General features: G+C 43.5%; 1 protein-coding gene across 4 annotated transcripts in view; it reads right to left on the reverse strand.

The window, feature by feature from the left end:
- Positions 1–26431, reverse strand: part of USP13 (ubiquitin specific peptidase 13) — a 120278-nt gene that overhangs the window by 42990 nt on the left and 50857 nt on the right. For all 4 annotated transcript variants that reach the window (XR_014245176.1, XM_082393953.1, XM_082393954.1 and 1 more), the window contains exons 7-13: positions 20669–20763; positions 19386–19573; positions 12985–13056; positions 12539–12632; positions 3540–3665; positions 2276–2429; positions 154–328 (exon numbers count right to left, since the gene is read on the reverse strand). Coding sequence is in view for 3 of the 4 variants with exons in the window: in XM_082393953.1 (XP_082250079.1) it covers positions 154–328; positions 2276–2429; positions 3540–3665; positions 12539–12632; positions 12985–13056; positions 19386–19573; positions 20669–20763 (904 nt within the window). In the remaining variant the exon portion in view is untranslated. The remainder of the gene's footprint in view (positions 1–153; positions 329–2275; positions 2430–3539; positions 3666–12538; positions 12633–12984; positions 13057–19385; positions 19574–20668; positions 20764–26431) is intronic.

Consider the following 26431-nt stretch of genomic DNA (forward strand, 5'->3'; position numbering starts at 1 on the left):
AACTAGGGTTGTGTAAATCATAATCCCATCTTGCCACACATGAGCAAGGATGCAGACCCGTACAATGCCCCCCAACCCTCCCCTAACCCAGTCCCCACCTCTCAAGGCCCCCTCCTTATCCTACTGCCACCACACAAGCGCACACACACTTACTTCACACCCGCAGACTTTGCTTGTAGGGCGCTGCTCCAGAAATCATCAACGTTTTCTGGTTCAGAAAAGGCCTGAAGGCAGGCACTAAATGGTATCTTGGCACGAACCAGCTCGGGAAGGGGTCTTCTGTTTGCTTCTGCTTCCCTTCTCGTTAGTTCATAGGCGATCAGTTCATCTGAATAAAAGAGCAAATGAATGACTTTGCAATCACTTAATTTCGTGAAATGAAAAAGACCCCCTTGAACAATGAACCATCTTCGCTGAAGGTTTCTGGGGTGGGGCAGGATTGCTTACTTGCTGCCCTCCACAGAACCAGAGGAGCCTGCTGAAATCCTGTTTAGAGTGGCACTGCCAGGCTGCATCGAGCCATTCATAATTTTTTGCCTGTTCCCCTTTGAGACTGACGGGAGGGAACTGTGAACTCCAGCCCAGGTGAGAGGTTCAGACCACGCATGTGCTGTAAGTGATTCATGAACCTGGACTTTCATTTGTCCAGAGGTCAAGGCTGGTTTGATCCCAATACCACCCTCTAATCACAAAGTCTTCACACCAGAGAATTTCACACTGAAAGAAACCCAAGGGCTCACCTCTTCCCAGCCCTTCACTATGATTAGAGGTCATGGAGGGTGCAGGCCAAAGAGCAGATGAACTATAAGGACCGCAGTTATCCAAGGCACCCAGCCCGTGATCCTACCCAACACTGCCAAGACAACTTCATGTTGGGGTCACCCGACACTGCAGAGAGCAGAGCGGCCAACCTAGAAGGCCTTTCTACACTATCCCTGTTCAAATGGTTAAACACCAAGGGAAAAAGAAGTGAGTGCACCGTGAACTTCCCAAGAGTGAGCAGATCTGCTCTTGGAAACTACCTGTAAGTCAAAATTTTATAGAGATTTCAAATGGACCTTTCTCGGAATTTCTTTTGTTACAAAAAAATCCCTTCTGCTTTATCAGTTTTTAGACACACTGATGTACCTCTGTGTTTTCTTAAACACATCTGAATATGCTTTTACAGTTCATTCCCCAGTCCAAAATCAGTTTATGATGGACTTCTATCTAGGATGCTAGCATTAGGTGTTCCCAGCAATCAATTTCCTGAGACTAAATTTGAAGTCTCCTTTCTGAAAAAAAAAGGAGATTTTCCACTCATAAATTCTGAGTTAGGATCACAGAACTGAGCACAATATGTTAGTATCCACAAGGTAGGCAAGAGACAGCAATTAAGCCTAATGCTAAAAAGGAAACAAACCACAGACCCCCCCACACACCCCCATTTCTACTTTGTATAATGAATAAGAATTAAAAAACTGGTCAAAAGCTGCATGAGTTTATAGAAAATGGAAATCGTTTCATCTTAAAATCATCATAATCACCATTTTCCAATTAACACAATAAAGTGACTACACCCCAAACAAACAAACAAACAAACAAAAAGGAAAAAGGCCATCCAGGGAGTCGTTAAACCTTACAAAAATGACCAGTTCACAGGAAATAAGCAATCTAGCAGACATTTCTCCTTTTTCTGCTTCTAAGATGTTAATTCTAAGAAATACCATTCATCTATTCTGCTTGGGAAGAACCAGATCAGACTGACTGAAGGAACCTTCCCCTGAGATCCCCCCACCTTCCTCCTGGCTTCCAAGCTCCAGAGACCCTTCCAAGGAGCCTCGCCCCACGAAGAGGCCTACCACACTTTATCTCCCACAACAGGCATCTTACTCGGATGCCAAAGCTGGATTATTTTTAAGAGGTCTCTCTCTGCTTGAATGTCCCACATCAAAATATGCAGTTCTGACCACTCCCCTCAGACTTTCCACACAACTTGTGAGTGATAATATTAAATTACAAATAATTTCCCCTAAATTAAGCTGCCTCTAAACCAAACAGCTGGTCAAATTTATAGGCACTGAAGTAGGTTCCCTCCATAAGCCCTCCACAAAAATGTCAAAAGAAAGTCACATGGGGACTGAGGAAAAGATGAAAAGAGACATGCAAACCAGACACCGTCCGGGCTGGGTCTGCTCCTGAGAGGACTTCGCAGAGACTGAACTGCAGTATCGCTGACTTGAGGGTTTTCACGTGTGAAGAAGCACACTGCTCTTTTCCCACTTTAGAACGTTACCCTTGTTGGTTGCCGCCTCCATGGCCACAGGTAACTGCATCAGGTAATCCACCCTCTCCGTGTAGCGGACTTTTCGGGTCTGACAGCACTGAATACGTTCTTCCACCAAAAACCGAAAAACATCACTGGGGTTTTCTGAGCCAATGCGGTTCCTCTGAAGGTTGGATTATAACAAGTTAGTAAATTTGTGGATATTAAGCCATGAATAAAATTGAGCACAGAATCAAATATAAATCTGGTGTAAAGATCTGGTGTTACTGAACACTCCCTCTGGGCACGCCAGCTCACCAGAGTACAGGAAAAGACTGGTAGTTACCTAAAGTCCAAAAATGGGAGATCGGTTAAATATAGTTCATCATGTGAATTAATATTATGCAGCCGTTAAAAGTTATGTCAGAGGGACTGACCTAGAAAGAATTAGAAGAAAGGAGATGTGGAAATCCAACTAAAGAGAAAGGGAAAAAAAAAAATCAAGGACTGCCCTGGAAAAATTAAGCCATGTATGATATGATTATATAAATGCACTAATGTAAATGATACACAAATAAAAAAATCATGCTATATTCCAGTAGGTAATGACGTGGCAAAACGTTCACAACAGGTTAAGTGAAAAACGCTGCTCACAAACCAACACGTAGAAAATGGATAGCACCTGGAAAATGACTAGGGGGGAAGGGTCAGACACCCAAACGTTAGCGCTGCTTGTTTGTGGGAGCAGGTAGCATGAGAGGTTTTGATTTTCTCCTCTGTGCCTATGTTTCCACAAGGAACACATCCGTCATCAGGAAAAAAGTAGTTATTTTTTAAGAGAGGGAAAAAAGCCTTTAATCATGAATTCTCAGTGGCCTTTAAAAAAACCACAGCATTTAATGGGATTCGACTCTGCTCTGAGCCGAGTGACCATCTCAGAGTGATGGTAGGAAGACACCAAATACCACATGGGACTCTGAAGGAGCTTATCACAGAGACAAAAAAACAAAAAAGGCAAATGAAATAATGGATAAACACTCCCAGGACACGTTCAAATTAGGAGGAGAACAGGGAGCCCCACAAGGGCCCACAAGGCCAGGCATGAGGAGCAACTACATCAAGTGGGCCGAGCAGAGAAAGGCCCAAAGACGCCGACTGTGCAGGAGCCTGGCCGGAGAGAGATTTAGGAGGGGAGTGGAGGGGCGAAGCATTCCAGCCATGCCAGCCGCGACTGCACGCAGGGGCTGGGCACACTTCTTACAACCCTTCCGAGCGTTTTTGAAGACTGACTTACCTCTACTAGATTCACCAGATGCAAGAAAAATTCCTGGGCATCCTGCTGTCTGTTGGAGGAGAATTCCGGGTGGCTCTTGCTCACAAAGGCCTTAAACATGCGTGGTGAGATCCCATTCTGTTGAGGCTAAAAAAATAAAAATAAAACCAACTCACAATACTTTCATACACATTAGCAGCACTAAGTGGGAAGCGGAGTGGGGATTAACATTAGCCCCGATTTCAGAGAAGAAGACTGAAGCCCACGTTCGCTAAATAGTGATAGCGGCCAGCACGCACTGGTTGTTGATTATGTACCAGGCTCTGTGCTATGAGCCTGACAGGAGAACAGGATGGGGCTCTTCCTGTGGACTTCCTCTGAAGGAAGTTAAAGGAGAGGAGAGGTCTACAGCATCTCCTGTCCCCCGGCCCATGAGGGAACACGAGAGAAAGCAAAGGAAATGGCTCTGCAACGCCCCAGGCAACCGCTGCAGAGCTGCCGGGCTCATGAGCTGGCCCAGGGCTGCTTCTGGAGCAGAGCACCTGGAGCTCCCAGGAGCTTGCCTTCACCTGGAGAAGCGGCAGGAGGCTGCCTGCAGCTGCCAGCATGGGAGGAGCAAGGACAACTCTGGCTGACGAGGATGTGTGACCCTCCCCGGGGGCTAAAAAGGACAGCTCAGAAGGCAGCCAGGCTCCCCTAGAAAGGACACTGCATAAGATGATGGGAGGGCAGCTGAGGAGACTCGGGCAGGAGCTGGGGGGGAGAGGGGGGGTTACAGAGGTCATCGGGGAGGGCACCAGGGAAAAGGTCCCTGTGGAGGTCCCTGAGGGGACAAGCAGGGGTGGAGGGCATCTGTAAAGAACCACTAACGTGTCCCCCACAAAAAGGCCGGCCATGATAGAAGACTCACGGCAGCCAAGAGGGAGTAAAATGCACTAGCTCAGGGAAAGGCTCTGCCTTGTCTCCAATCTCCCCAACCCTTGGTCCTTGACTCTGGAGGGGCCAGAGGGGGTGGGAGGAGGCAAAGAGGTGGAGCAAGGACAAAAAAAGACCAGAGGATGCCGACGCGGACCCTTCTACACTGCTGGTTTCCAAGCCTCCTGAGCTTGGTAGCGGGAGAAGCTTTAAACTGGCTTTAATGAGAACTGGGCTTTTTAATGCTGGTAATCTGCAGGAAATCCAGGCACTCTGCCTGGGATACTCCGAAGAGGCAGAGGGGAAGATCCACATCACCTTTAAAGACAGAGGTGGGCTCAGGATAAAGCTGTTTCCATCTAATAATGGCGCCAAATGTCACCTCGTTTAATACTCACAGTAACCCTATGAAGAAGGTACTACCACCATCCTCATTTTGCAGCTAAGGAAACTGAGACTGCAGAGAAGTGCCACAAAGGTCTGTCAACTGAACGTGGTCTTACGACCAGATGATTATGCAGCCAGCAAAGAGCAGAACCAGAATGAACTCCAGGTTCTGATCCCAATTCCAGGCTCTCGGCAGCAGAACCACAGTGGCAGCTGTAGCACAGCACGTCTCAGTGAGACAAACCTCCCCTTGCCAATCAAGCAGAAGAAGTAACTCATGTGCTCTCTGCAAAGGTGCACCCACTTCTCAAAATCTCCACATGCTCAGCTTCCAGGCCACCTTCCCCTCCTCTGAAGTCCAGAGAACTTGCTATCTGGGCCATCACTGAGCACATAGCACAACATGCCTCCTACTTCGTTTTACTTTCAGCCCACTCTGGCCCATCTCCTCAGCCTGACTGCAGTCCTTGGCAGGCGGAGGCCTTGTCTCACACTTCTTCGAGATCTGGACACCAGGGTCAATGCCCAGGGTCTGGAGGCCACGACAGGTGTGCACAATCACACAGTCAGATGCAACAGGTGATGGGAAAACCCCAAGAGCTATCTTCCTGCCGCCACAGGGCAGCTCTACATATAAAATCTCTCCAACATACGTGTTCTAAGCAAAGTTTCTAATAAAACTCGGGTGAATTTTCCTGTCCTGCTGAAAATATATCTGACCTAGGCATCCAGCATTTACCGACCACCTCCTTCATGTAGAACACATTGGGGGTTCTGCCCTCCAAGAGCTGACAGACAATGGCGGGGTGGGGGGGTGATGAGAGACAACACGTATCCATAACAAACGTTAGAGAACACTGCAGAGGACTTGAAACAGTGCTGAGAGCTCTGGGAGGAGAATTCCCCAAAGTGGCAGTATCTGAGGACTTGGAACCTGTACATAAATGACCAGCTTACACACACACACACACACGAGGCTTCAGATGTGCTTCTAGGGCTAAGTGAAGACCAATTTATATCTGATGATCAGCTTAACTACCCACACATACACCTCCCGAAAGGAATGTAAAAGTTGTAACTTTCTCCAGTCACAATGCTGATGTATATCTACATGGTATCAGCCAACACACGCATGCAAAAATAATGCCTTATATTTGCATAATGACTAACACTTAGTCATTCATGCAATAGAAATTTACCGAGTGTTATAAAATGTCAGACACTATTCTAGGTACGTGGATGAATATTTACCAGGTGCCAGGCATAGTTCTGAACTTGATACATGCCTCTTACTTAAATCACCCAACTTCATGAGGTGATTACTATGATTATTTTCTCCACTTGACAGATGAGGAAACTGAGGCAAAGAGGAGTTAAGTAACTGGCCCAGGATCACACAACTGGAAAAGTCAATCGCAGTCTCTCTGTATCCGTCTGTCTTTCTCTTTCTCTTGCGTCCTAATACTGCTTGTTGCACACATGTGCCTAGTTCTCACCTCTGATGTCCCTGAGTCCCTCTTACCAGTTGCTGAGAAGAGCAGACAGTCTGTCTGGACTCTGGGCAAGCCCTCTTCAAACCCACGCACCCCTGGGGCCAACATCACAGGCCAGGCCAGCAATGACAGACATGTCCACTCTGGGCAGTGCAGAGACACCACTTGGAATACATCTATTCGTGTTGTGCATTTCGGCTTAGGCACGCACATAAGCACACACTCACTGCCTGCTGCTGCTGGTGTCACTTCTTACAAGCTGTGCTTGGAACTTGCGGTGGTTGCCAGTCCCCATCAAAGCAGCTGCTTGGAAAAGTTTACTAACTTGCTGAAAACAAATTCTGAAAAGCTGGCTGCTGCTCTGTGCCACCATGCGGTTGTACAGCTGGGAGGAGACGTTTCAATGGAGACCCTGGTGAAAACTCCAGACTCAGCCCCGCACTCGGACTGCCGCCCAGCCTCATTCATTCCCCTCCCATGCCTCTTCTCTCTCGGTGTCCATTTCAGTTCTTTGTTTTCCCTCAGCTGACCTTGCTTAATCCCTGGTGCAACAGACAAGCTATAGCTTGAGAACTGATGGTCACTGAGAAGTTATTTGAAAAGCTTCCTAACCAGAGAGATGCTGTCTCTCCCTCCCCACATCCCACGGCAGACCAGCTCCTGGCTTTCACAGCTGGGTTGGATTTATCTCAAACTCGGCCTCCCCGCACTTAATGCCTAACCATCAGCTGACCCCTCTGCCTGCACCCACATCCCACACCTATTCTGTCTCTGATTTCTGAGGGGAGGTCTCACTAATTCCCATGTTCAACTATTACTATGTTCGCTTCATGTCTGATAGAAAATCAGGCTATAAAAAAAATGAGCCTGAATCTAATTAAGCTTCCAGATCTAACTTCCAGCTTATAAGAAACACAAGCTAAACAATACCTCAAGGAAGCAATCATTAGAGCAATCCTGGGACAAATGATCCAGCTCCTTCAACAAATCAATCGCTTGCGCTTGCAAAAAGAGAGGGACTCTGAAAAGATGTCTTTGATACTGCAGGGAAAAATCTGGATATGGTCTGGGTATTGGATGATACATTTTGTTGTAACACTTTAAGCAACTTTCAACATGACATTAATGTTTAAAAAAAAAAGAAGGTATTCTAGTTATAGGTGCATACTGAATATTTACAGGTGAAAAGGATGATGCTTAGATTTTGTGTCAAAATACTGCAGGGAAAGGAGAGGAAGGGAAGGAGGAGGGAAGGGTAAAATTGAGTTCAGGAGGGACTGATGAAACCAGATTGGCAGTAATGGTGACTGCTGAAGCTACATGATGGTACATGGAGACTCATTATACTTTGCTCTCTATGTGTGTGTATATTTGCATATTTAAATAATTTTTTTAAAAGGTCAGGCTCTAGAATAAGGCAGTTACTTAAAAGAAACCAAAAAGCCTAAATAAGAACCAAAAGGAATTCCCTGTCAGTCCAGTGGTTAAGACTTGGCGCTTTCACTGCTGTGGTCCGGGTTCAATCCCTAGTCAGGGAACTAAGATCCTGCAAGCCATACGGCACCACCAAAATAAATAAACAAGAACCAAAGAAGTAAATCAAAGAAATAACATGTTTCCTGGTTGGCACTGGGTCAGTGTCATCACCTGAGTGTCCCCTACGGGCCCATCACCAAACAAGACAAGAGAGATCAAACTGACCAAGAATCAGACCTGCCTTCAGGAAGCTCTCGCTCTTGCTGTGAGCTGCCCCTCGGACGCCAGAAGCAAAGGCTAGTCCTGACAACTAACTTTATAAGAGGGGAGGCCCAGATAGTCTCCTAAATAGCAACCACCTAAGGAACCTGTCACAGTTATAGGGTGCTGTACTTACTTTCTCCATCAGCAACTGCAAAACAGATCAGCTAAAATTGGAGAGAGGACTACCTACCGTGTTCAGAATCTTTCCCAAATGCTTACACAGAACTTTGTTTAACACTGCAACCAAGAAGGCAGCCGGACAGTGTCCACTCATATTCCTCTGAGGCTAATGCTTTAATTAATAAACAAGCAGCAAGACTGAGGCTTTATATCACTTTAGAGCAACGGTTGTACAGATGCTTACATTGTAAGATCACAGGAATGAAAAAAGAATACATGCATCTCAGCCTGTCCCCAACGCACAGGTGTATGTCATCTGTTGATTTAAATTTTTAACCTTAAACCATAAACCTTGGACCAGTAATTCCTAACTCATGTCCAAACCCCAAATCTCCTAAGCTAAAGGAACAGAGGGTATTCCCCCAAGCTATTTTTCGTATTTCAAAAGATGAGTTAGAAACGTTACATTTGCCCAAAGAAGGAAAATGGAGGTTAGTGAAAACAAAGTTCTTATGTTTGGAGCTAAAATTACATCATCTGGAAGTAGAACCCTGGTTATATCATGCTGATCAAAAACTGAGACCAGCAATTCTGTGTCAAGGATTAGTTAGATGGGAAATTAAATGAATTGTCACTTAAGAAACAGTTTGTTCGGAATACAGAATTGTTAATAATGTGCTATCTTCAGAAGGAGAAAGAAATTATGGAGTATTCAGCATTAAAATGTGTGAAAGCACTGTCTTAGAATGCATAAAGATCAGGAATATTATTTTTTGAAGAAGGAAAAGTGTCCTTTTATAGTGAGGAGGCTTTAGCTATTATAGACGCAATTTAATTTTAAAAATCAATTCAACAAATTTATACAGAAATGGCAGTGCCCCCCAAAAAACACTGCAAATCTTTTTATAGATGAAATATATATTAAGCATGCATATGTAAAAACTAGATTTCACCTTGGTCTGTAGCAGAGCAATTTAATATCCAGAAGTATATATTTTAGAAATGACCCAAGATGTGGGTAGCCCAAGTTACTGGGCTACCTGGTAATTCCGCAAACTTTAAGCAACCCCTTTTTAACTTTTTATTTTATATTGGAGTATAGTTGATTAACAATGTTGTGTCAGTTTCAGGTGTACAGCAAAGTGATTCCGTTACACATATACAAGTACCTATTCTTTTTCAAATTCTTTTCCCATTTAGGTTGTTACATAATATTGAGCAGCGTTCCCTGTGCTATACAGTAGGTCCTTGTTGGTTATCCATATCGCAGTGTGTACATGTCAATCCCAAACTCCCAATCTATCCCTTCCCCCAAACCTTCCCCCCTGTTTTGTAAATAAGTTCATTTGTATCTTTTTTTTTTAGATTCTGCATGTAAGCAGATTATCATACTATATTTCACTTTCTGTCTGACTTATTTCACTCAGTATGACAATCTCTAGGTCCATCCATGTTGCTGCAAATGGCATCATTTCATTCTTTTTAATGTAAGCAGCCCCTTTTGTCATCCACCTACCAGCATCTACACACTGAGGCACTGGGAGCCTGAAACAAGTACTGGAACAACTGTTAGGGAAGCAGGACAGTGCAGTGGTCAATTCTGCACACACTCAGGGCCAGACTGCCTGGTGTAAACCCCAGCTCTCCCACTCCCTGGCTTTGTAACTTTAGGTTAGGATTCTGCACATCCATTTCTGCATCAGTGAACATACAGGAAGGGCCTGGCCTTTCGTAAGCACTATGTAATGCTAGTTATTGGTATCTCTGGTGGTGACCCTGTAAAAAAGCATTCCCGCCACATGGCTCTGTGTTCTCTCCCCTCCACCACACATTCCTCTCGTAATCTATCCTCTTCTTTGCTTCAGCACATCTTCTTTCATCTCTTGGAGCATTTCAGGCTCATCTACAAGATAAGACACAAACACCAGAGACCTAGGACAAGACCACCTGACCAAAGGGCTCCTGAGACCTGGAAGAAGAAAGATTCTCACAAATTGGTTTCTCTGAAACCAACTGCCAGTGAAAATCCTGATGCCTCAGAAAGTAATTCTCTCCACTGTCAAGAGGAGTGGAGATTTTACAATGAATTACTTGCCTGTTCAAGTAACAGCTTGAAACTGGCACCTCCAGGGCCACAAAGAAAATCATACGGTCAACTCAAGCTCATTCTGAATGTTAAAGGGACCCAATTGATCCTGGCATGTCGGAGCGGGAAAAGGACTTTACACATCATCTAGATCAAGGGTCACATACCCAAATACCCAGCGTACCAGCCAGGTCACGAACCACAAAGGGACTGGAGCCAGCTGGGGACAGTGTGTCTTGTATGAAGGGAGGGCTGCTACTCAGCTCCAGCCAACTGCTGTCGCGGGCCTGGGACTGCCAGAGGCTCTGAGTGTTTAAAAGAAGCTGGAAAGTCAGATTCTGGGGAGGGGGGGAGGTGCAAGCAAAACACACCTGCAGGACAGATATGGTCCAAGTGCTGCCGGGTTTCACACCTTGAGCCAGACAGGGCAGGGCAAGCCTCAGACCCCTGGAGATCACACAGCTACCACGCTAATCCAATGGTGGGGAGGGGACTAGGGTCCCCAGCTGTTCACAGACTAAATAAGGAATATGACTTATATAAGAACTACTTTTTTTCTAATGTAAAAGGATATTGTGATATTAAAACCAAATTGCCCTTCCAAACACTGCTAAATTGATGAGTTTTCATTTCCCATTTTCTCAAATGAGGAGATTCCAAGAGCACAACAGTCCTGTACTGTACACAGATTTTATCTACATTAGAGAGGGGACCTTCACACTTGCACTATTCACAACCACCAGCGAGACCAATCTTCCATTTGATGGTTGAGACTGAAAGGTTACGGGGCTTGCCCCCAGTCTCCAGATCCCTTGCAAAGGCAGGAGAGGAAGCCAGGCTCCCGAGTCCCAATTAGTCTCCGTCTCCTCCACCAGGGCAGGTGGACTCTGCCCCAAGAGTGGCCCAAGAAGTGACAGCCTGGATGAAAACCCAGGATAAATGTGATCAAAAACAACATTTGGGGCCAAGTTTTTTCACCATCATCTCTTCAAAGTTCCACAGGAGCTCAGAGGTAGAAGAAGCCTGGATAACCTGATACCCCAGCCCAACTCCCGAACCACCTCAACTGCATCCCAACTGGGGGTCTTCCTGTCTGCGGTGGATAAGGGACTCATTGTTGCAATGCTGGGTAACAGTGCAACTGGAGGACTTAGGTTTGCCTGGCCATGACACTCTGATCTCCAGGCCTGGCCCTCAAAATGTCTACATCCCTCACCCCACCCCCAGACACTGCCTCTATATGTTCCCTTCCTAGTCTCTCTTCTCCCGTTTGCTCCATTTCCCCAACTAATTGGTTTCCTTATGAAAAAGAACTTATTCACTTTCAATTCTTGCTCTCAGTCTGCAGGCATTAGTCAAGGATGACTGACTTAAGCTGGGAGCACAGAGGTCACACACCCGAGAAACAGAACTGAAAGAACTTGCCCACTAAGTCAAGACAAGGTACCCTGGAGGCAGAGCAGGCGCTGGGGAAGCGCGGCCTGCCTTCCACCCGGGATGACTGCAGCTGTGGGAGCCAAGACCACCAAATACAGCTGTGTAAGCTGCGCACTGCACAACTCCAAGGGCACCACTCCAAGAGGCCAGGCTGCGAGTGGCGCCATCTGGAGTTGCGTTAACAGAGCAGCCCAGGGAGGGGTCAGTGGCCCAACCTGCAGGCACATGGAAATGGGAGTCTGGCTATTAGGAGATGAAGCACATCTTTCAATGAGTCAAGTAATAGTGACTGAATGGCCAACTGAGTTTCTTATACTGGAGTGTGCTTACAAACTCCCCGGCAGCTTAGTTAAAATGAGGGCTGCCCAGCCCTCCCTAGAAATTCAGAATCCTCAGCTCTAGGGGCGGGATAGGAATATGTGTGTTGTTGTTTTTTAACAACCAGCCTCTTGAGAAACCCTAGCAAACAGAGTTGAGGCTTAGGAGAACACAAACACTAGAAGGGCCAAGGTTGGGTTACCGAGGGGAAAATGTTTATATTTTTATACGTTTATTCCTTCCATTCCAGCTCTATTTTATGAATAATATTATTTCTAAAGACCATTAATGATGGCAATCACATATAATCCATGAAGCAAATGCCACCAGAAACCCCAACCCTGGCTATTCCTTACCACGATTTTTAAGAGCAGACAAGACACCCTAGACCCTGAAATGAAAGAGCTATTTTGACAGCTTGCTAAATTGATGGCCACCATTCGCCAAATCACAGGAAATCCATGCCCTTGCTGAGAAGGTTCCTCTTTCCACCGTTTCAGTGTGGCAAACACCCAGACACATACCTTGTGCTCCTCCTTCATCACCTGTTCAATGAGCTCGGATTTCATGGGAGGTTTTGAATACTGGCCTGAGAGAAGGCCATGTCCTAACTTAGTCCTGGACAGAAGGGAGAAACAGACAAAAAGGTTATTGCTGTTTCCCCTCAGAGATATTAAAGTTACCTACAAATTTCAATAAGTACAGCTGCTTTTAGGTGGAACACTGTATCTCAATTACTCACAAGTAACTTCTCTGTTTGATTCTGCTTGATACTGATTCCATTTTCAACTTTTCTCAGTACTTTGCAATGTTACTGATTTTTTTCTTTTTACAAAAGTAACACATGCTTATTTTAGAATACTTTAAAAAATACGGACAATAAAGAAGATAATTGCCTTTAATTCTGCAACCCAGAGAAAACCACTAGGAACACTATATCGATACTTAAAAATTACAACAGGGCACTTACATCTGTGTGTTGAAATCTTGTGTTGGATCTAAAGGAGAGTAGTCAAATATTCTTGGAAGATTTCCTACATACCTAGAAAATGAAAAGCAACAGTCAAAACATAGGAACTGAGAGATGAACAGAACCAAAATAAGCTATCATCCTAGCTAAGACCTTCTTGCCTTTCTGTCAACACTAAATCATCCACCTGAAGAGAATTTCTTCCTGAGCTCTTACCTCTGCAGTCATATTCATGGGCTTCCCTAAAATGTTTATGCTTCTATCAATGGGTCTCAACCCCAGGTACGAGTTAGAATCCCCTAAAGAGTTTCTAGAAAAAATACGAAAGCCAGAGCCACCCCCAGATGTTCTGATTTCACTGCCTGAGGTTGAGGCCTGGGATTTGGAATCTTTTACAAGTTCCCCAAGTGAGTCTAACATGTAGCCAGAGTCAAGGACCACTGGCTTACGCCATCTCAACTAGCTTCCCAAAAACGAAAGGTAAGGTTAGGAACTGTTCTGGTGGTGTCAAAATGAATAATGACAGCAGTAACAACTACCGTTTCTGAAGCGTTTCCTAAACTGCCTGATTAAGACCTCATTACAACCACAGGAGGAAGGGATTATTGTCGTTACCTCATTTGAGAGATGAGAAATCAGGGTGCAAGTTCATTAGGTAGCTTCCAAAATCACCCAGGAGGGAGTGGTGAAGCCAGAGCAGACCCAGGAGGCCTGGCTCCCAAGCTGTGCCCTGAGCCACGCTGCCCGGTGTACCTGCCCCACCCACAGTCCCCTGTGCAGCCCAAATGCCCTCCTTCTGACCAGTTTACCTGACAGAGCAGCCTAACTGTAACCATCCATCTCTCATCTCAACACACAATCATTTCCTTTTTTTAAAATTTCCCTCCGAACGTGTCAAAAATATATTTTCCTGTATTAGTTGTTTCCAATGGTACATATCTGTCAGTCTGTCTACAGAGCAATCTTCAAAATTAAGTAGATGAATAAACTAATATCTTTTTCATTGAACAAGCATGTTTTTCAAAAGAGAAAGCACATAAGTGAATTCATTACATTTAAATAATTATACATAGATTGGGAATTATTTTAATTTTAATTTTTTTAATATCTTTATTGGAGTATAATTGCTTTATAATGGTGTGTTAGTTTCTGCTGTATAACAAAGTGAATCAGCTATACATATACATATATCCCCATATCTCTTCCCTCTTGCATCTCCCTCCCTCCCACCCTCCCTATCCCACCCCTCTAGGTGGTCACAAAGCACCCAGCTGATCTCCATGTGCTATGCGGCTGCTTCCCACTAGCTATCTATTTTACATTTGGTAGTGTATATATGTCCATGCCACTCTCTCACTTCTTCCCAGCTTACCCTTCCCCCTCCCCGCGTCCTCAAGTCCATTCTCTACGTCTGCGTCTTTATTCCTGTCCTGCCCCTACCTTCTTCAGAACCATTTTTTTTTTTTAGATTCCATATATATGTCAACACACAATCATTTCTTTCACTTCTTAAGTTCATTTCCTATTTCACACTCCCTGCTTTGTGCTGTTCACCTTTCCCTCTTGAGGCTTGGACTCTCTGAGCCTGACAGCTCTAGGAAGAAGCATCCAGAAGCAGATCCCTCTCCCTGTCCCTTCCTGCACCCTGCCTTGCCTGCTTCTCTGACCTCATTCCCACCCCTCTCTCCCAGACCACAACGCCCCGGCCATTTCCCCTTCTTGCTGCCCAGGGCACACCAAGCTCGCTCCTGCTTCAGGGTCATGCCATCCTGCTGTCTCTTTCCTGGAACGCTCTCTCTACGGATCCTTGCTCCCTTTCATGTTCCATATCACCTGAGCCTGGCTAACTTGCTTCTTGGCATGAATCACTATTTGTAACTATACAATTTATTTATGTTCTTGTTTATTATCTATCTTTCTAGAGATTATATACTAGAATATAATCTCCATGAAGGCAGAGACGTTAAATGACTGCATCTCCAGCACTAGAACAGCATCTAACATGTACAAGGCATTTGATAAATATGTGTTGAATGAATATATTCATATCATTTAATCACACAACCAATTTTCATAACTGACTACCTAATGACCCAACAGAACAGGCATTACTGCAGTAAAGTCTTGGCAGAGAACCATGATACACTACAGTTAGTAATGACCTCTAATTAGAGCCCTGAAATACTAGAAACTTCTAGGCACCTGCTGATTACAAACTCGGAATTTGTATCCAAGGTTATGTACCAACATAAAAATTAACAGAGCACACGTCTCTGGAATAGTCCCATTCAAATGGCTTTTGGTTATATCACTAGAACAACAATTCCATTTAGAAATTTTCCATGGACCAAGAGCCAAATAATAGATAAACCAAACTATATTCAGAGTCAGAGGTTGCACTGAAGAATTCTTAATTAATATACAACACGATAAACATTATAAACATTAGCTCTCTTACAATCCAGTCTTTATCATATCTCAAAACCTGATAAGACAAAAAAAAATCCACTGGTAAGATGAACATTAGTGAAAAGCTTACGCTTTCTGGCTAGGTTGATGGAGAAGAATAAAGTTAAAGGGGGTAAATCTTTGATGTCAGAAAAGTCCATTTTGCTAGTAATTTATATTCCTTTTCTAATCAATGAGGAATATCCTCTATTACAACAAAATTAAATTAAAAGGCAGCAGTAGGGGCTTCCCTGCAGTAGTTAAGAATCCACCTGCCAATGCAGGGAACACGGGTTCAAGCCCTGGTCTGGGAAGATCCTACATGCCGCGGAGCAACTAAGCCCGTGCACCACAACTACTGAGCCTGCGCTCTAGAGCCCGCGAGCCACAACTACTGAAGCCCGCGTGCCTAGAGCCCATGCTCCGCAACAAGAGAAGCCACCGCAATGAGAAGCTTATGCACCGCCAACGAAGAGTAGCCCCCGTTCGCTGCAACTAGAGAAGGCCCACGCGCAGCAACGAAGACCCAACGCAACTAAAAATAAAAAATAAATAAATAAAATTTTAAAATTTTAAAAATTTTTAAAAGGCAGCAGTACGGCTTCCCTGGTGCCGCAGTGGTTGAGAATCCGCCTGCCGATGCAGGGGACACGGGTTCGAGCCCTGGTCTGGGAGGATCCCACATGCCACAGAGCAACTGGGCCCGTGAGCCACAACTACTGAGCCTGCGCGTCTGGAGCCTGTGCTCCGCAACAAGAGAGGCCGCGATAGTGAGAGGCCCGTGCACCGCGATGAAGAGTGGCCCCCGCTTGCCGCAGCTGGGGAAAGCCCTCGCACAGAAACGAAGACCCAACACAGCCAATAAATAAATAAATAAATAAATAAATAAACAGAAAGATTAAAAAAAAAAAAAGGCAGCAGTAATGCTGGATAATTTTTAAAGTATCAATACTTATATCTTCAATTTGTAATCTAGTGGTTTTCAAAGCAAAAAACAGTTTTGCTATCTGACAATCCATCTTCCTTGTCATTCAATTCGTACACCAGTTTATTTAGATTTGCTCCTCATCGGAATTATTTTGAAATGTAAACTGGGTTCAAGTGGCAGGCAGGGTATCAAGGAGTCCGGCTGATGTTCCCGAATTACACCGTGGTTGTGCGTAAGTCATTTAATCTCTCTGTGAGTCACTCTTTCTACTTACAAAATGGAGATACCAGTCCTGGACATAACTCCACTGAGTTAGTCCCACTGGGGAAAAAGGAGTTTGAAGAGCAAGTACTTCAACCCAGTGATATTCGGTAAAAGAACCAAAAGACTAAGAACAAGTATGAAAAATAAGTTGCTCATGTTCTAATATATACAGTAAATGTTTAGGAAATAGAATACAAAATGTTAGATACTACAAAATTCTACAACCCTTGAAACGAGACCAGGTGAGAGATTCAAATCTTAAATCCAAATTATAGACATGAGGTACATTTTTTCATGGAAGAAAAAATTCAGAAAGTTAATAGTTCATCAAACTTTGAAGTGCAGAAAATATTTTCAAAAACTGTAGGCCGTAAAGCACTAAAAATGTTGTTGCGCTTTGTAACAAAAGAATATAAGTGTCTTCCATTCTAGTTTAAAAGAAATAATAATTATACAACACCTACCATGAGTACTTTCCCTCAATAGTTTAAAAAAAAAAACCTTGGAGCATGAGACAGATAAGATGAAGCTACATTGTTTCCAAATCAAATGATAATACAGGTATGAGACATGGGTAAGAACTTATAAAAATATTACAATGCATGATGCGTAACTTTGAAAAGGTTTTCACATCTCAGAGCTTCAAACTTGCTCCTCCTTTTCTCCAAAACCCTGTCTACACTCCTCCTGCACATCAGTCAAGGTGAGTATCCCTTTGTGTGTCCCTTCTTCAAAGAGATCCTCCCTGACCACCTCTTTCCCTTTTCCTTCATGGAATTTACCATATTTATAACCATGCAGTTGTTCTTATGATTACAGATACTCCTCAGCAAAGGATGGGGTTACATCCCAATAAACCCATCATAAGTTGATGATATCGTACACTGAAAATGCATTTACAATACCTAACCTATCAAACATTGAAGCTTAGTCTAGCCCACCTTAACCATGCTCAGAACACTTACATTAGCCTACAGTTGGGCAAAATCATCTCGCACAAAGTCTATTCGATAATGAAGTGTTGACTATCCAATCTAGTTTATTGAATACTGTACTGAAAGTGAAAAACAGAAAGGCTGTCTGGGTACAGAATGGTTGTAAGCATATCAGTTGTTTACCCTCAGGGTCGCGTGCCCGCCTGGGAGCTATATGGCTGCTGCCCTGCCCAGCATCACAAGAGGGTATGTACCTCCTGTCACTAGCCCGGGGGAAAGAGCAAAATTCAAAATTCGAAGTACAGTTTCTACTGAACACATATCACTTTTGCACTATCTTGAAGTCAAAAGATCTTACGTCGAATCATCATAAGTTGGGGACAGTCTACATTTATTTAATGTCTGTTTCCCCAGCTGGGGCTGGGCACCAGGTCCTTTTGTTTACCACTGAACCCCCCATACCCAGCACACTGCTGAGCAGAGCAGAACCCGCTCCTTATTGGCTGGATGGAAAAAATTAAAACCTGACATGGAAAACTGACTATAAATTTCCAAAGCCAGGAACAGTATGAAGAGGTAAGACTTCAAATACCAAGAGAGGAAGGAAAAGGACATCTGATATACTTTTATTAACTACCTTTAAAATCATTAGCATTCAACTCCACGTGGGTAAAATATTGCCCTGTGCTGTCCCTAGCATGCTATATGCCCGTCATTCTGTCTTAGCACATGTGTGTCCCCTTCCATACTCGAACCAAGGTCGAATCCTACCTGCTCTGGGAAACACTAGAGATTATTTCCTAAACTTAGGCAGTGGCCGCCCATGAGCTGCAGCTACCAGTCTCTGTGGCTCCCTGTCCTAAGCACAGTCGAAGGAAGGAAAGGGCCAGAGACACAGCCCCTCTGCCCCTCAGCAAGGGAGGAAGCAGGCAGCCTGAACATGTACCGTTGGGAAGCACCCTAAATCAGTGCCTCCCAATTACTTGTGGTGAAGGGCCAGCTAGTTTGTTGATTTCAACTCATATAGATGATACCTTTAAAAATACAATAAAAATAAATTATAGTTGACCCCTGAACAACATGGGAGTCAGGGGCACCAACCCTCGACACAATCGGAATTCCATGCATAACTTTACAGTCAGCCCTTTGGATTCGCAGTTCCTCCCTATCCATGGTTTCAACCAACCACAGATCCTGTAGTACGGTAGTACATATTTATTGAAAAAATCCACATATAAGTGGACCCGTGCAGTTCACACCCATGTTGTTCAAGGGTCAACTGTATTGAAAAAATGAAATGCCACTTCTAAAAAACGGCAACGTCAAATGCCTACCACAATTTCTGAATGCTCACTCTCAATTTCCATACCTGTCTCATTTCGGATCCATATCCAGCAGTCCAAGGACCAGCACCATCCACGAACCACATTTTGAGTAGCAAAAAAAGAAAAGCTTAAATCCTCTTAGAAGCTCCACTCACTCACCACTGACCAACCAGATCACCGAACCTCTCCTAGCGCATCTATAGGAAGAGATGTGGCAGTTTTGCTGTGAAGCTTAATGATTGTTACTTTCTTGGCATAGAGGGTATTGGTCTAAAAATGGAAGCCATTATTAATATGACAAATCCCTATAGGAGGTTTTTCAGTTTACAAAGCTCTTCTTATCTCAGCTGATCCCCATAACACTTGACAAGTGTTCTCACCCAGCTTCAGGCAGGAAGTCACAGCACAGATGGTGAAGGGCTTCCTCAGCACACACTGCCTGACTGGACGCGGAGGGGACGCAGGACAGGCTGTGCACCCTGGTCTCTACGGGACACTTACGCTCTCTGGAATTCCGGGATGCTGAAGATGGCCTGCATCACAGAGCTGAGATAGCAACTGTTGCCCAGGTTCTTGAGACCCGTGTATCCGGGGCCGTACATGGGCTTCAGCTTCGTCCCCGTCTCCTGGATCACCTCCCACTCGCTGATCCGCGGCTGGCTGTCATTGTCCTGGAGCCCGTTCTCTGTCTGGGGCAACGTCATTGAAGAAATACAACTTTAACAATGATTATCATTCAAACATCATGTCCCACCAATTATTTCTAACAGCAATAGATGCTTCTGCCTTTCTTCCCCAGTTCAACAGAGAAATAAACAACCTCATTAAAAAAGACTGACGTGGTGATGGTTGCACAAGACAAATGAACTTAATGCCACAGAATTGTACACTTAAAAAATGGTTAAAACAGTAAATTTTACATTAGGTGTATCTCTCCACAATTTAAAAAAAAAACCCACATTTAAAAGATTTTAAAATAAAAGAGACAGTGACTGGGAGGAAAGGAGATAGGAGGAGGAAGAAGACAAATAGGAATCAAAAAAAAGAAGCAAGTAGAATAATCTCAAGGGCAGATACAATGCAACACAGCAAACAAAAAGCAAAGCAGTTGGAGAAGAAAGTGGAATAAAACCATGGGGTTCGGGAGAAGCTCGACACAGGAGGGAGGTTTAAAGAAGAGCACAGAACACAAATTAAAAAGTGACATGAGTGAGAAAGAGGAGTTACAGAGGAGAACACGAGGAGAGGGAGATGACATGGGCTAAAGCAAAACACGCACAATTAACCAGCTCCCCATAGGGACAAATATTACACAGTCACGATACCAGCCTGAAAACACAATATGAAATGAGGCAAAGCATTTCCATCAACAATAATCTGTTGGCTTATTCTCTCCACCCCTGCCCCAGGAGCTCTACTTCCCTTCCTGTAATCAATTAAAGTGATGTTGGTCACAGATCATTTTAAAGGTCATCTCCCCGTACCTTCTCCCTTTAGTGAACAAAGAGTGATTCACGCAACTCTCCATCACAGGAGACAAAATTTTGCAAGTAAACTCCAACTAAAACAAAATGGTACTGGATGAGGTGCCATTTTTACTATAAAATAAAATTTAAAAATCTAAGCTGATAACCAAAAGAAAATGCTAATTAAGTTCAAGAAGTAAATGCAAACATTAAAACCTAAAACCTATAAAATGAAGATTTGTGTGATAGGAATTATATAAATAAACCGAACAGTTTCCCCACAAAGTGGGAATAGAGACAAAAGGAGACCTTTCTTACCCCATGCATATGAAGCATATCAATTCCAAAATGCGCTAAGTGCTTGGCCAAATGAGGATCCAAAACAGGTTCCTCTTCTGGGAAAGAATAAACATCTAGAAGGTGAAGAGAAAATAAGCACTGAGATCTGTAATCAAGTCATTCAATAATCAACACATATTTACTGAGCTCCTACTATGCCCTGGGCTTGGGATATAGCAATGAACAAAACAAAAATCTCTTGTGAGTTTCAACTGGGGGGGAAGACAGATGATAAAAAATAAGCGTAATAAATAGGTATTTTTGTAAATATACCCATCACATCAATTCTTTTGACATTTCAGAAAGTAATTTTAAAAAGGTTTCTAAAACAAGAAAAAAAGAACAGTGTCCAAGTTAAAATAATTTAAAATTAGACAAATACAAATGCCTAACACGGATTGTTCTAACCCGAACCCCAGTGGCATAGATATAAGTTCGGGAGGAGGGAAGGGTGATGGAGGAAATAGCCACACCGTCTGCCCGGGCAGGGAGAACCTGTGAGGAACAGAGAACACACAGGCCCCCGGGGCTGCCGAGTGGCTGGACCTCAGTGTGAGGTCCAGGACAAAACAAAATTCTGCCTGTGGAACCCTCTATAGTCTCTCTGGTAGTCCCAGACCTACCACCTCACGACCCTCCACCTCCACCTGCCCCCTCATCCCCTCTTCCCTACTTCAGTGTCCATACCTCACAGAGCTGGTGAGGGATCTGTGAAGACTGCTGTGCTTCCCAAATGCGTCCACCCCACAGCACACAGAAGAAAATGATGATGCATTTAGCACAGTGGGGTAACTCAGGAGGCTCCACCCGCCCCAGGACCTCAGGGATCAGCATGTTGGCCTCATCCGTAACCCACTCATGGCACACCAGTGTTGGGAAGCTGTGTGTTTGGGGGTGGCAGGAGAGGGTTCTCTCCTCAGGACCCTCATATCCCCCCTGACAACATAAGGCTTTAGACCACACCTGGCTTCTTGCGGTATGATTCAAAGCAGCAGCATTACCTGGGAGCTTGTGAGAAATGCAGAATCTCGGGCCCAACCCCAAACCTACTGAATGAGAATCTGCATTTTCACAAGATCTCCACGTGCACAGCAAAGTCTGAGAGGCACTGCCTAGCGTTTTCAAAAGCTATCCAAACTGCTGCCTTATCTGTCGTCATAGGGCAGTGCAATGCAGGAGAGGGACACATTTTCAGGCCCATTTTGCAGGTAAGGAAACGAGGGTTAGAAAAGTTAAATCATTTGCCTCAAACCCCACACGTGGTCCAGAACCCAGGTATTCTGACTCCCGGCCCAGTCCTTTTTCCTCTGCACTAGACTATTTCCTCAGATCTCTCAGGAGACCAAGAGGCTCAGTGAAGCACCATCCTAGGCCCTTAACAGGAATGGAGAGTCAAAAACCACAATTTCTTCACTTCTAAATTTGAAAAACAAAATCTGAAAATAGATATAAAGATATTATTCTTTAGGACAGTAAAAGATAGACTGTTCAAGGAGTTTCCTGCTCTTTGGAACAATACCAGGAGGAAAACAAAAAGTAATATATATAGAAACTATGGTGACCCTCTGACCCAAACCCAGATACACAGAGACTCACTGCCAACCCAAAAAAGCCACTCTTTCTATTATTAATAGATTAAACATTGTATAGCTTTCTCTTCTATCCCTCTTCCCTTAGGGGCCCATTTTAACTTGTGAATAGCAGCCTTCATCTATATTCCTTTTTAAAATATAATTCAGTGCTCTCAAAGTCAAAAACAAAAGACAAAATCTCCAGCCCAATTAAGAAAAAATTTCCAAAAAGTTTAAATACCAAAAAAAAAAAAATTTTTTTGAACTAATTACTTAAAACAAATACATCAACAATATTTTTAATCTATGACACATGACACCAAAATACCACTCAAATATTGGCTGGAAGGTGAAAATGACACTCCCCAGGCATTTATCTTTGGTTATTATTAACTAGTGAGATAGTTTTGAAGACTTAAGACTTTAAGCCTCTAAGCCTCTAATTATCAGAGCTCCAACAGAAAATAGTAAGATTGCTAGAAATGCACCATTGGCATGGGTCTAGGATTTTGAAATAAGTGAAAATCACATAGAACTCTATGGTTCTTAAGCCATTAGGCTCCAGCCTAATGAAATATTAGTGAGAAATTAACATTTCCTGTCTCCAGTCATTAACTGCTCCAAAAATATGACATGATTTGGTCAGACACAACAGTTACTTCTTACCCCAATGACAAAAACAGTTTAGTGAGTAACACACAAGAAATCTAAAAATGAACTGTGATCCTTAAACTTGGCAATCATGAAGAATTTTAAAATGACATGTAGTCATAGAAAAAAATTTTGAAATAGACTCAGGGGCTGCAAATCCTTACACATTTTTCATTGGGAAATTCACTTTATTTCCAACTTCTGCTTAGCAAAGTCAAGTCTTAGCTCAGAAACTATTGTAGCAAATAAGCATTGCCTGACAAGTGTTACCCTGCCGACCTCTTCCTTGACTTAAAAGCTTGGAGCCAAGAAACACAGTTAGGAAGCTCACAGAAAGATTGTCCTAGGAATAGTCCAAGCAGAGTTTCATGAGTAACTACGTTTACTTTAGAAGGAAACCAGTCATTGTTTCATTTCAAGTTAAACGACAAATTAAGCCATGGAGAGCATGGAGAGACCCAGAAAAGGGAAAAGATAAAAGAAAAGGTTTACAGCATGAATAACTCATTGATGTGATAAGCATGTTAGAAAACAGTATGTGCATTAAGTTCCAAAACTAAGGAAAAGGTTAGAGAATAGAGATGGAGACTAAGACTGAGACAAAGACTGAGAATCTGTAAGGAATTTACATAAAAATGGTAATAATTTCTTTTCTCTGAATGGGAAGGTTTCTTTTTGGTTTTTTGCTTTTTTTCCCCAAATTTATTATATTTCGATTGAAAAGAATGTTTTTTAAGTAATTGCCAAAGATTAAAATGTTTCTATACGGTGGTATACTATTAGGACTAGTGTACCACTGGTCATCCTTGTTCACCCACAGGGATTCACTCACTCACTCATTCATTCATTTATTGATTCATTCATTGTATTCAACAAATATTTACTGAACACCAAATATATACAGATAGTGAGGATTTAATATTAAATAAGACAAGCAGGGTCCCTGTCCTCACAAGTTTAAACTTTATTATTTCAAATAGTATTATAAGAATGTTGGTTTAGTATAAAGGACCTCAACAGATGTCTTCTTGGCTATGGTTTACTCATGTAACTTTGGGCTCTCTTTCCTATGCCCCAGAAAATGGCATAAGTCCAAATTCTGCCCTCAGATACCCCCACAGGAAAGCAGAAGGAGAGAGAGGTAGAGATGTACCTCAACAAGATCTGGTGTTTAGAAAGACTAAAGAAACCAGAGAAGCTGGCTTCACTGCTCTACCATACAGCTCAAATGGGAAAAAAAAAAAACCCCAGAACTCTTGGTCAAACACCAAGTCACAAGCCAGAGAGGAAAGGATCTCTCCAGAGTAAATATGATCCATTCACCCAAACTGCATCTCTCCACCATGAGTTTATATTTACATGCCTATAGAGCATCTGCCACAGACAGGAAAAGGATAGAAACAAGAGAATGCTCCAGCAATTAATCTAGAAAACCAAACACAAAATGAATGAGGGCAGAGGTATATACCATCACCTTAGACAGTATAACTCGCAGGCCAGACAGAACCTAGACTGTGGTCAGGAAAGGAAAACAATTAAGAGGAAAAAGATGTCCATAAAATAGAAAAAAAGAAGAAAAAGAAAAAAAGGTAAATCAGAGGAGAAAACTTTATCAGTGTGTCTGTCTTCCTCCATCTGATTACAACACAAATATTTACTGAGCACCTACTATGTGTGAGGGGCTATGCTAGATGAGATAGAATAGTAAACAACAAACGTGGCGTTCAGGTCCTGACGTCCCAGGTGACCACCATTAGACACAGCAACAGGATCTCATGAAAAGTGCCACAGTGGAGCAGCACAGAGGCACACAGAGGGGCACAAACCAGGTCAAAACTAAAATGAAGTAGTCAATGCCTTGATCCAAATCCTTGAGCTGATACCCAGGTCAGGGGTGAAGATGACCAAAGAAGAAAAATCACCTCCAGATGCTGCTGAGCTGGTGCAGGGGCCAGTGCGATAGGCGATTTCACTGCTGCCACGGGCATTACAGGAAGACTCTCCTGTAATCACCAAGGCTTTGAGGATTCTTCTTAGGTAAACTAATTTCTATGATGAAAGAAAAACACACCTTCTCTTGCCTCCAACCCTCTGCATTCCTTTCCCACCAAGAACCTCAACCTTGCTCTGCCAAACGAATGTCTCCTCCCACAGAGGAAAGCTTTTTGTTTGCTTGTATGGTGATCTGTTTCTTATTTTGTTTGCTGCTGTACCCATGGAACCCAGAGTGGAATTCGATATGGGGCCCACTTTTATTACCCAGACACCACAATGGCCTAGCCTGGAGGGATCAAGGCTTCCTGGAAGAACTAATTCTAGGCTGAGACCTCAAGATGAGTAGGAGCTTCTCACTGAGCAGGTATGTCCTTACTGGGGAGAAGGAAACCAGGACGATTGGATCACACGACCATTAAATATCTGAGTTCACAACCTGCTTGGATTCCATGTTCACTACGCAATATTCTAAATATAATTCAGCTTTCCACAGGGAGGGAATGTACTGGTCGAGTTGACATAAACATCCCACTTACAGGTGGTTGTGGTTCTCACCAGAAACTAAAAACTAAACACCCTGACTTTAACACTTTGTCTCTTGTGAGTTGAATTAGCCTCAGTGAGCCTAGCAAGTATGGAAGATGGACCCTCACCAGTGGTACCATCATCAGGAGGGGGCCACCCCACCCCCAGACAGAGGGTACCCTGCCCTTCTGGGCCTCAACATCCACAAGGCCCATCATCATATATTTATGGAAACTTTACACGTTTTCATTAACTTATTTGGCTTTTAAATAAACAATAAGCTACAACTAGCAATCTATTAAACAGATTTAAAAGAAATGAAAATAGAATTGATGCATCCCATAAACTAATATGTAATGATAATTAGACTGCAAATAATTATTTGCGTTAAAACCAACTCTGCACAAGATAAGCCGGAATCAAATCCTGATCTATTGTCAAAAAGTGAACATGGGCTTCCCTGGTGGAGCAATAGTTAAGAATCTGCCTGCCAATGCAGGGGACACGGGTTCGAGCCCTGGTTCGGGAAGATCCCACATGCTGCGGAGCAACTAAGCCCATGTGCCACAACTACTGAGCCCACGCACTGCAACTACTGAAGCCCGCACACATAGAGCCCATGCTCCGTAACAAAAGAAGCCACCACAATGAGAAGCCTGCCTACTGCAACGAAGAGTAGCTCCCACTCGCCACAACTAGAGAAAGCCCACACACAGCAACAAAGACCCAACACAGCCAAAAACATAAATAAAAATAAATAATTTTTTAAAAAATAGTCATTAAAAAAAAAGTGAACATTGCCTCAGCTAAGTGAGTTTAAGAACCCTCATCACAGGTGCACATTCTACATTGCTTTTGCCAATGTTTTATGCTTTCTATGGTTGAAAAAAGAGTATTTATTCAAATACTCTCAATTACATGAAGAGTAATTTGCGCACCACAACTACTGAGCCCGCGACCCACAACTACTGAGCTCACACACCAGAACTACTGAGCCCGT

This window comes from Balaenoptera borealis (genome assembly GCF_965194805.1).
Source record: "Balaenoptera borealis genome assembly, chromosome: 5".
NCBI lineage: Eukaryota > Metazoa > Chordata > Mammalia > Artiodactyla > Balaenopteridae > Balaenoptera > Balaenoptera borealis.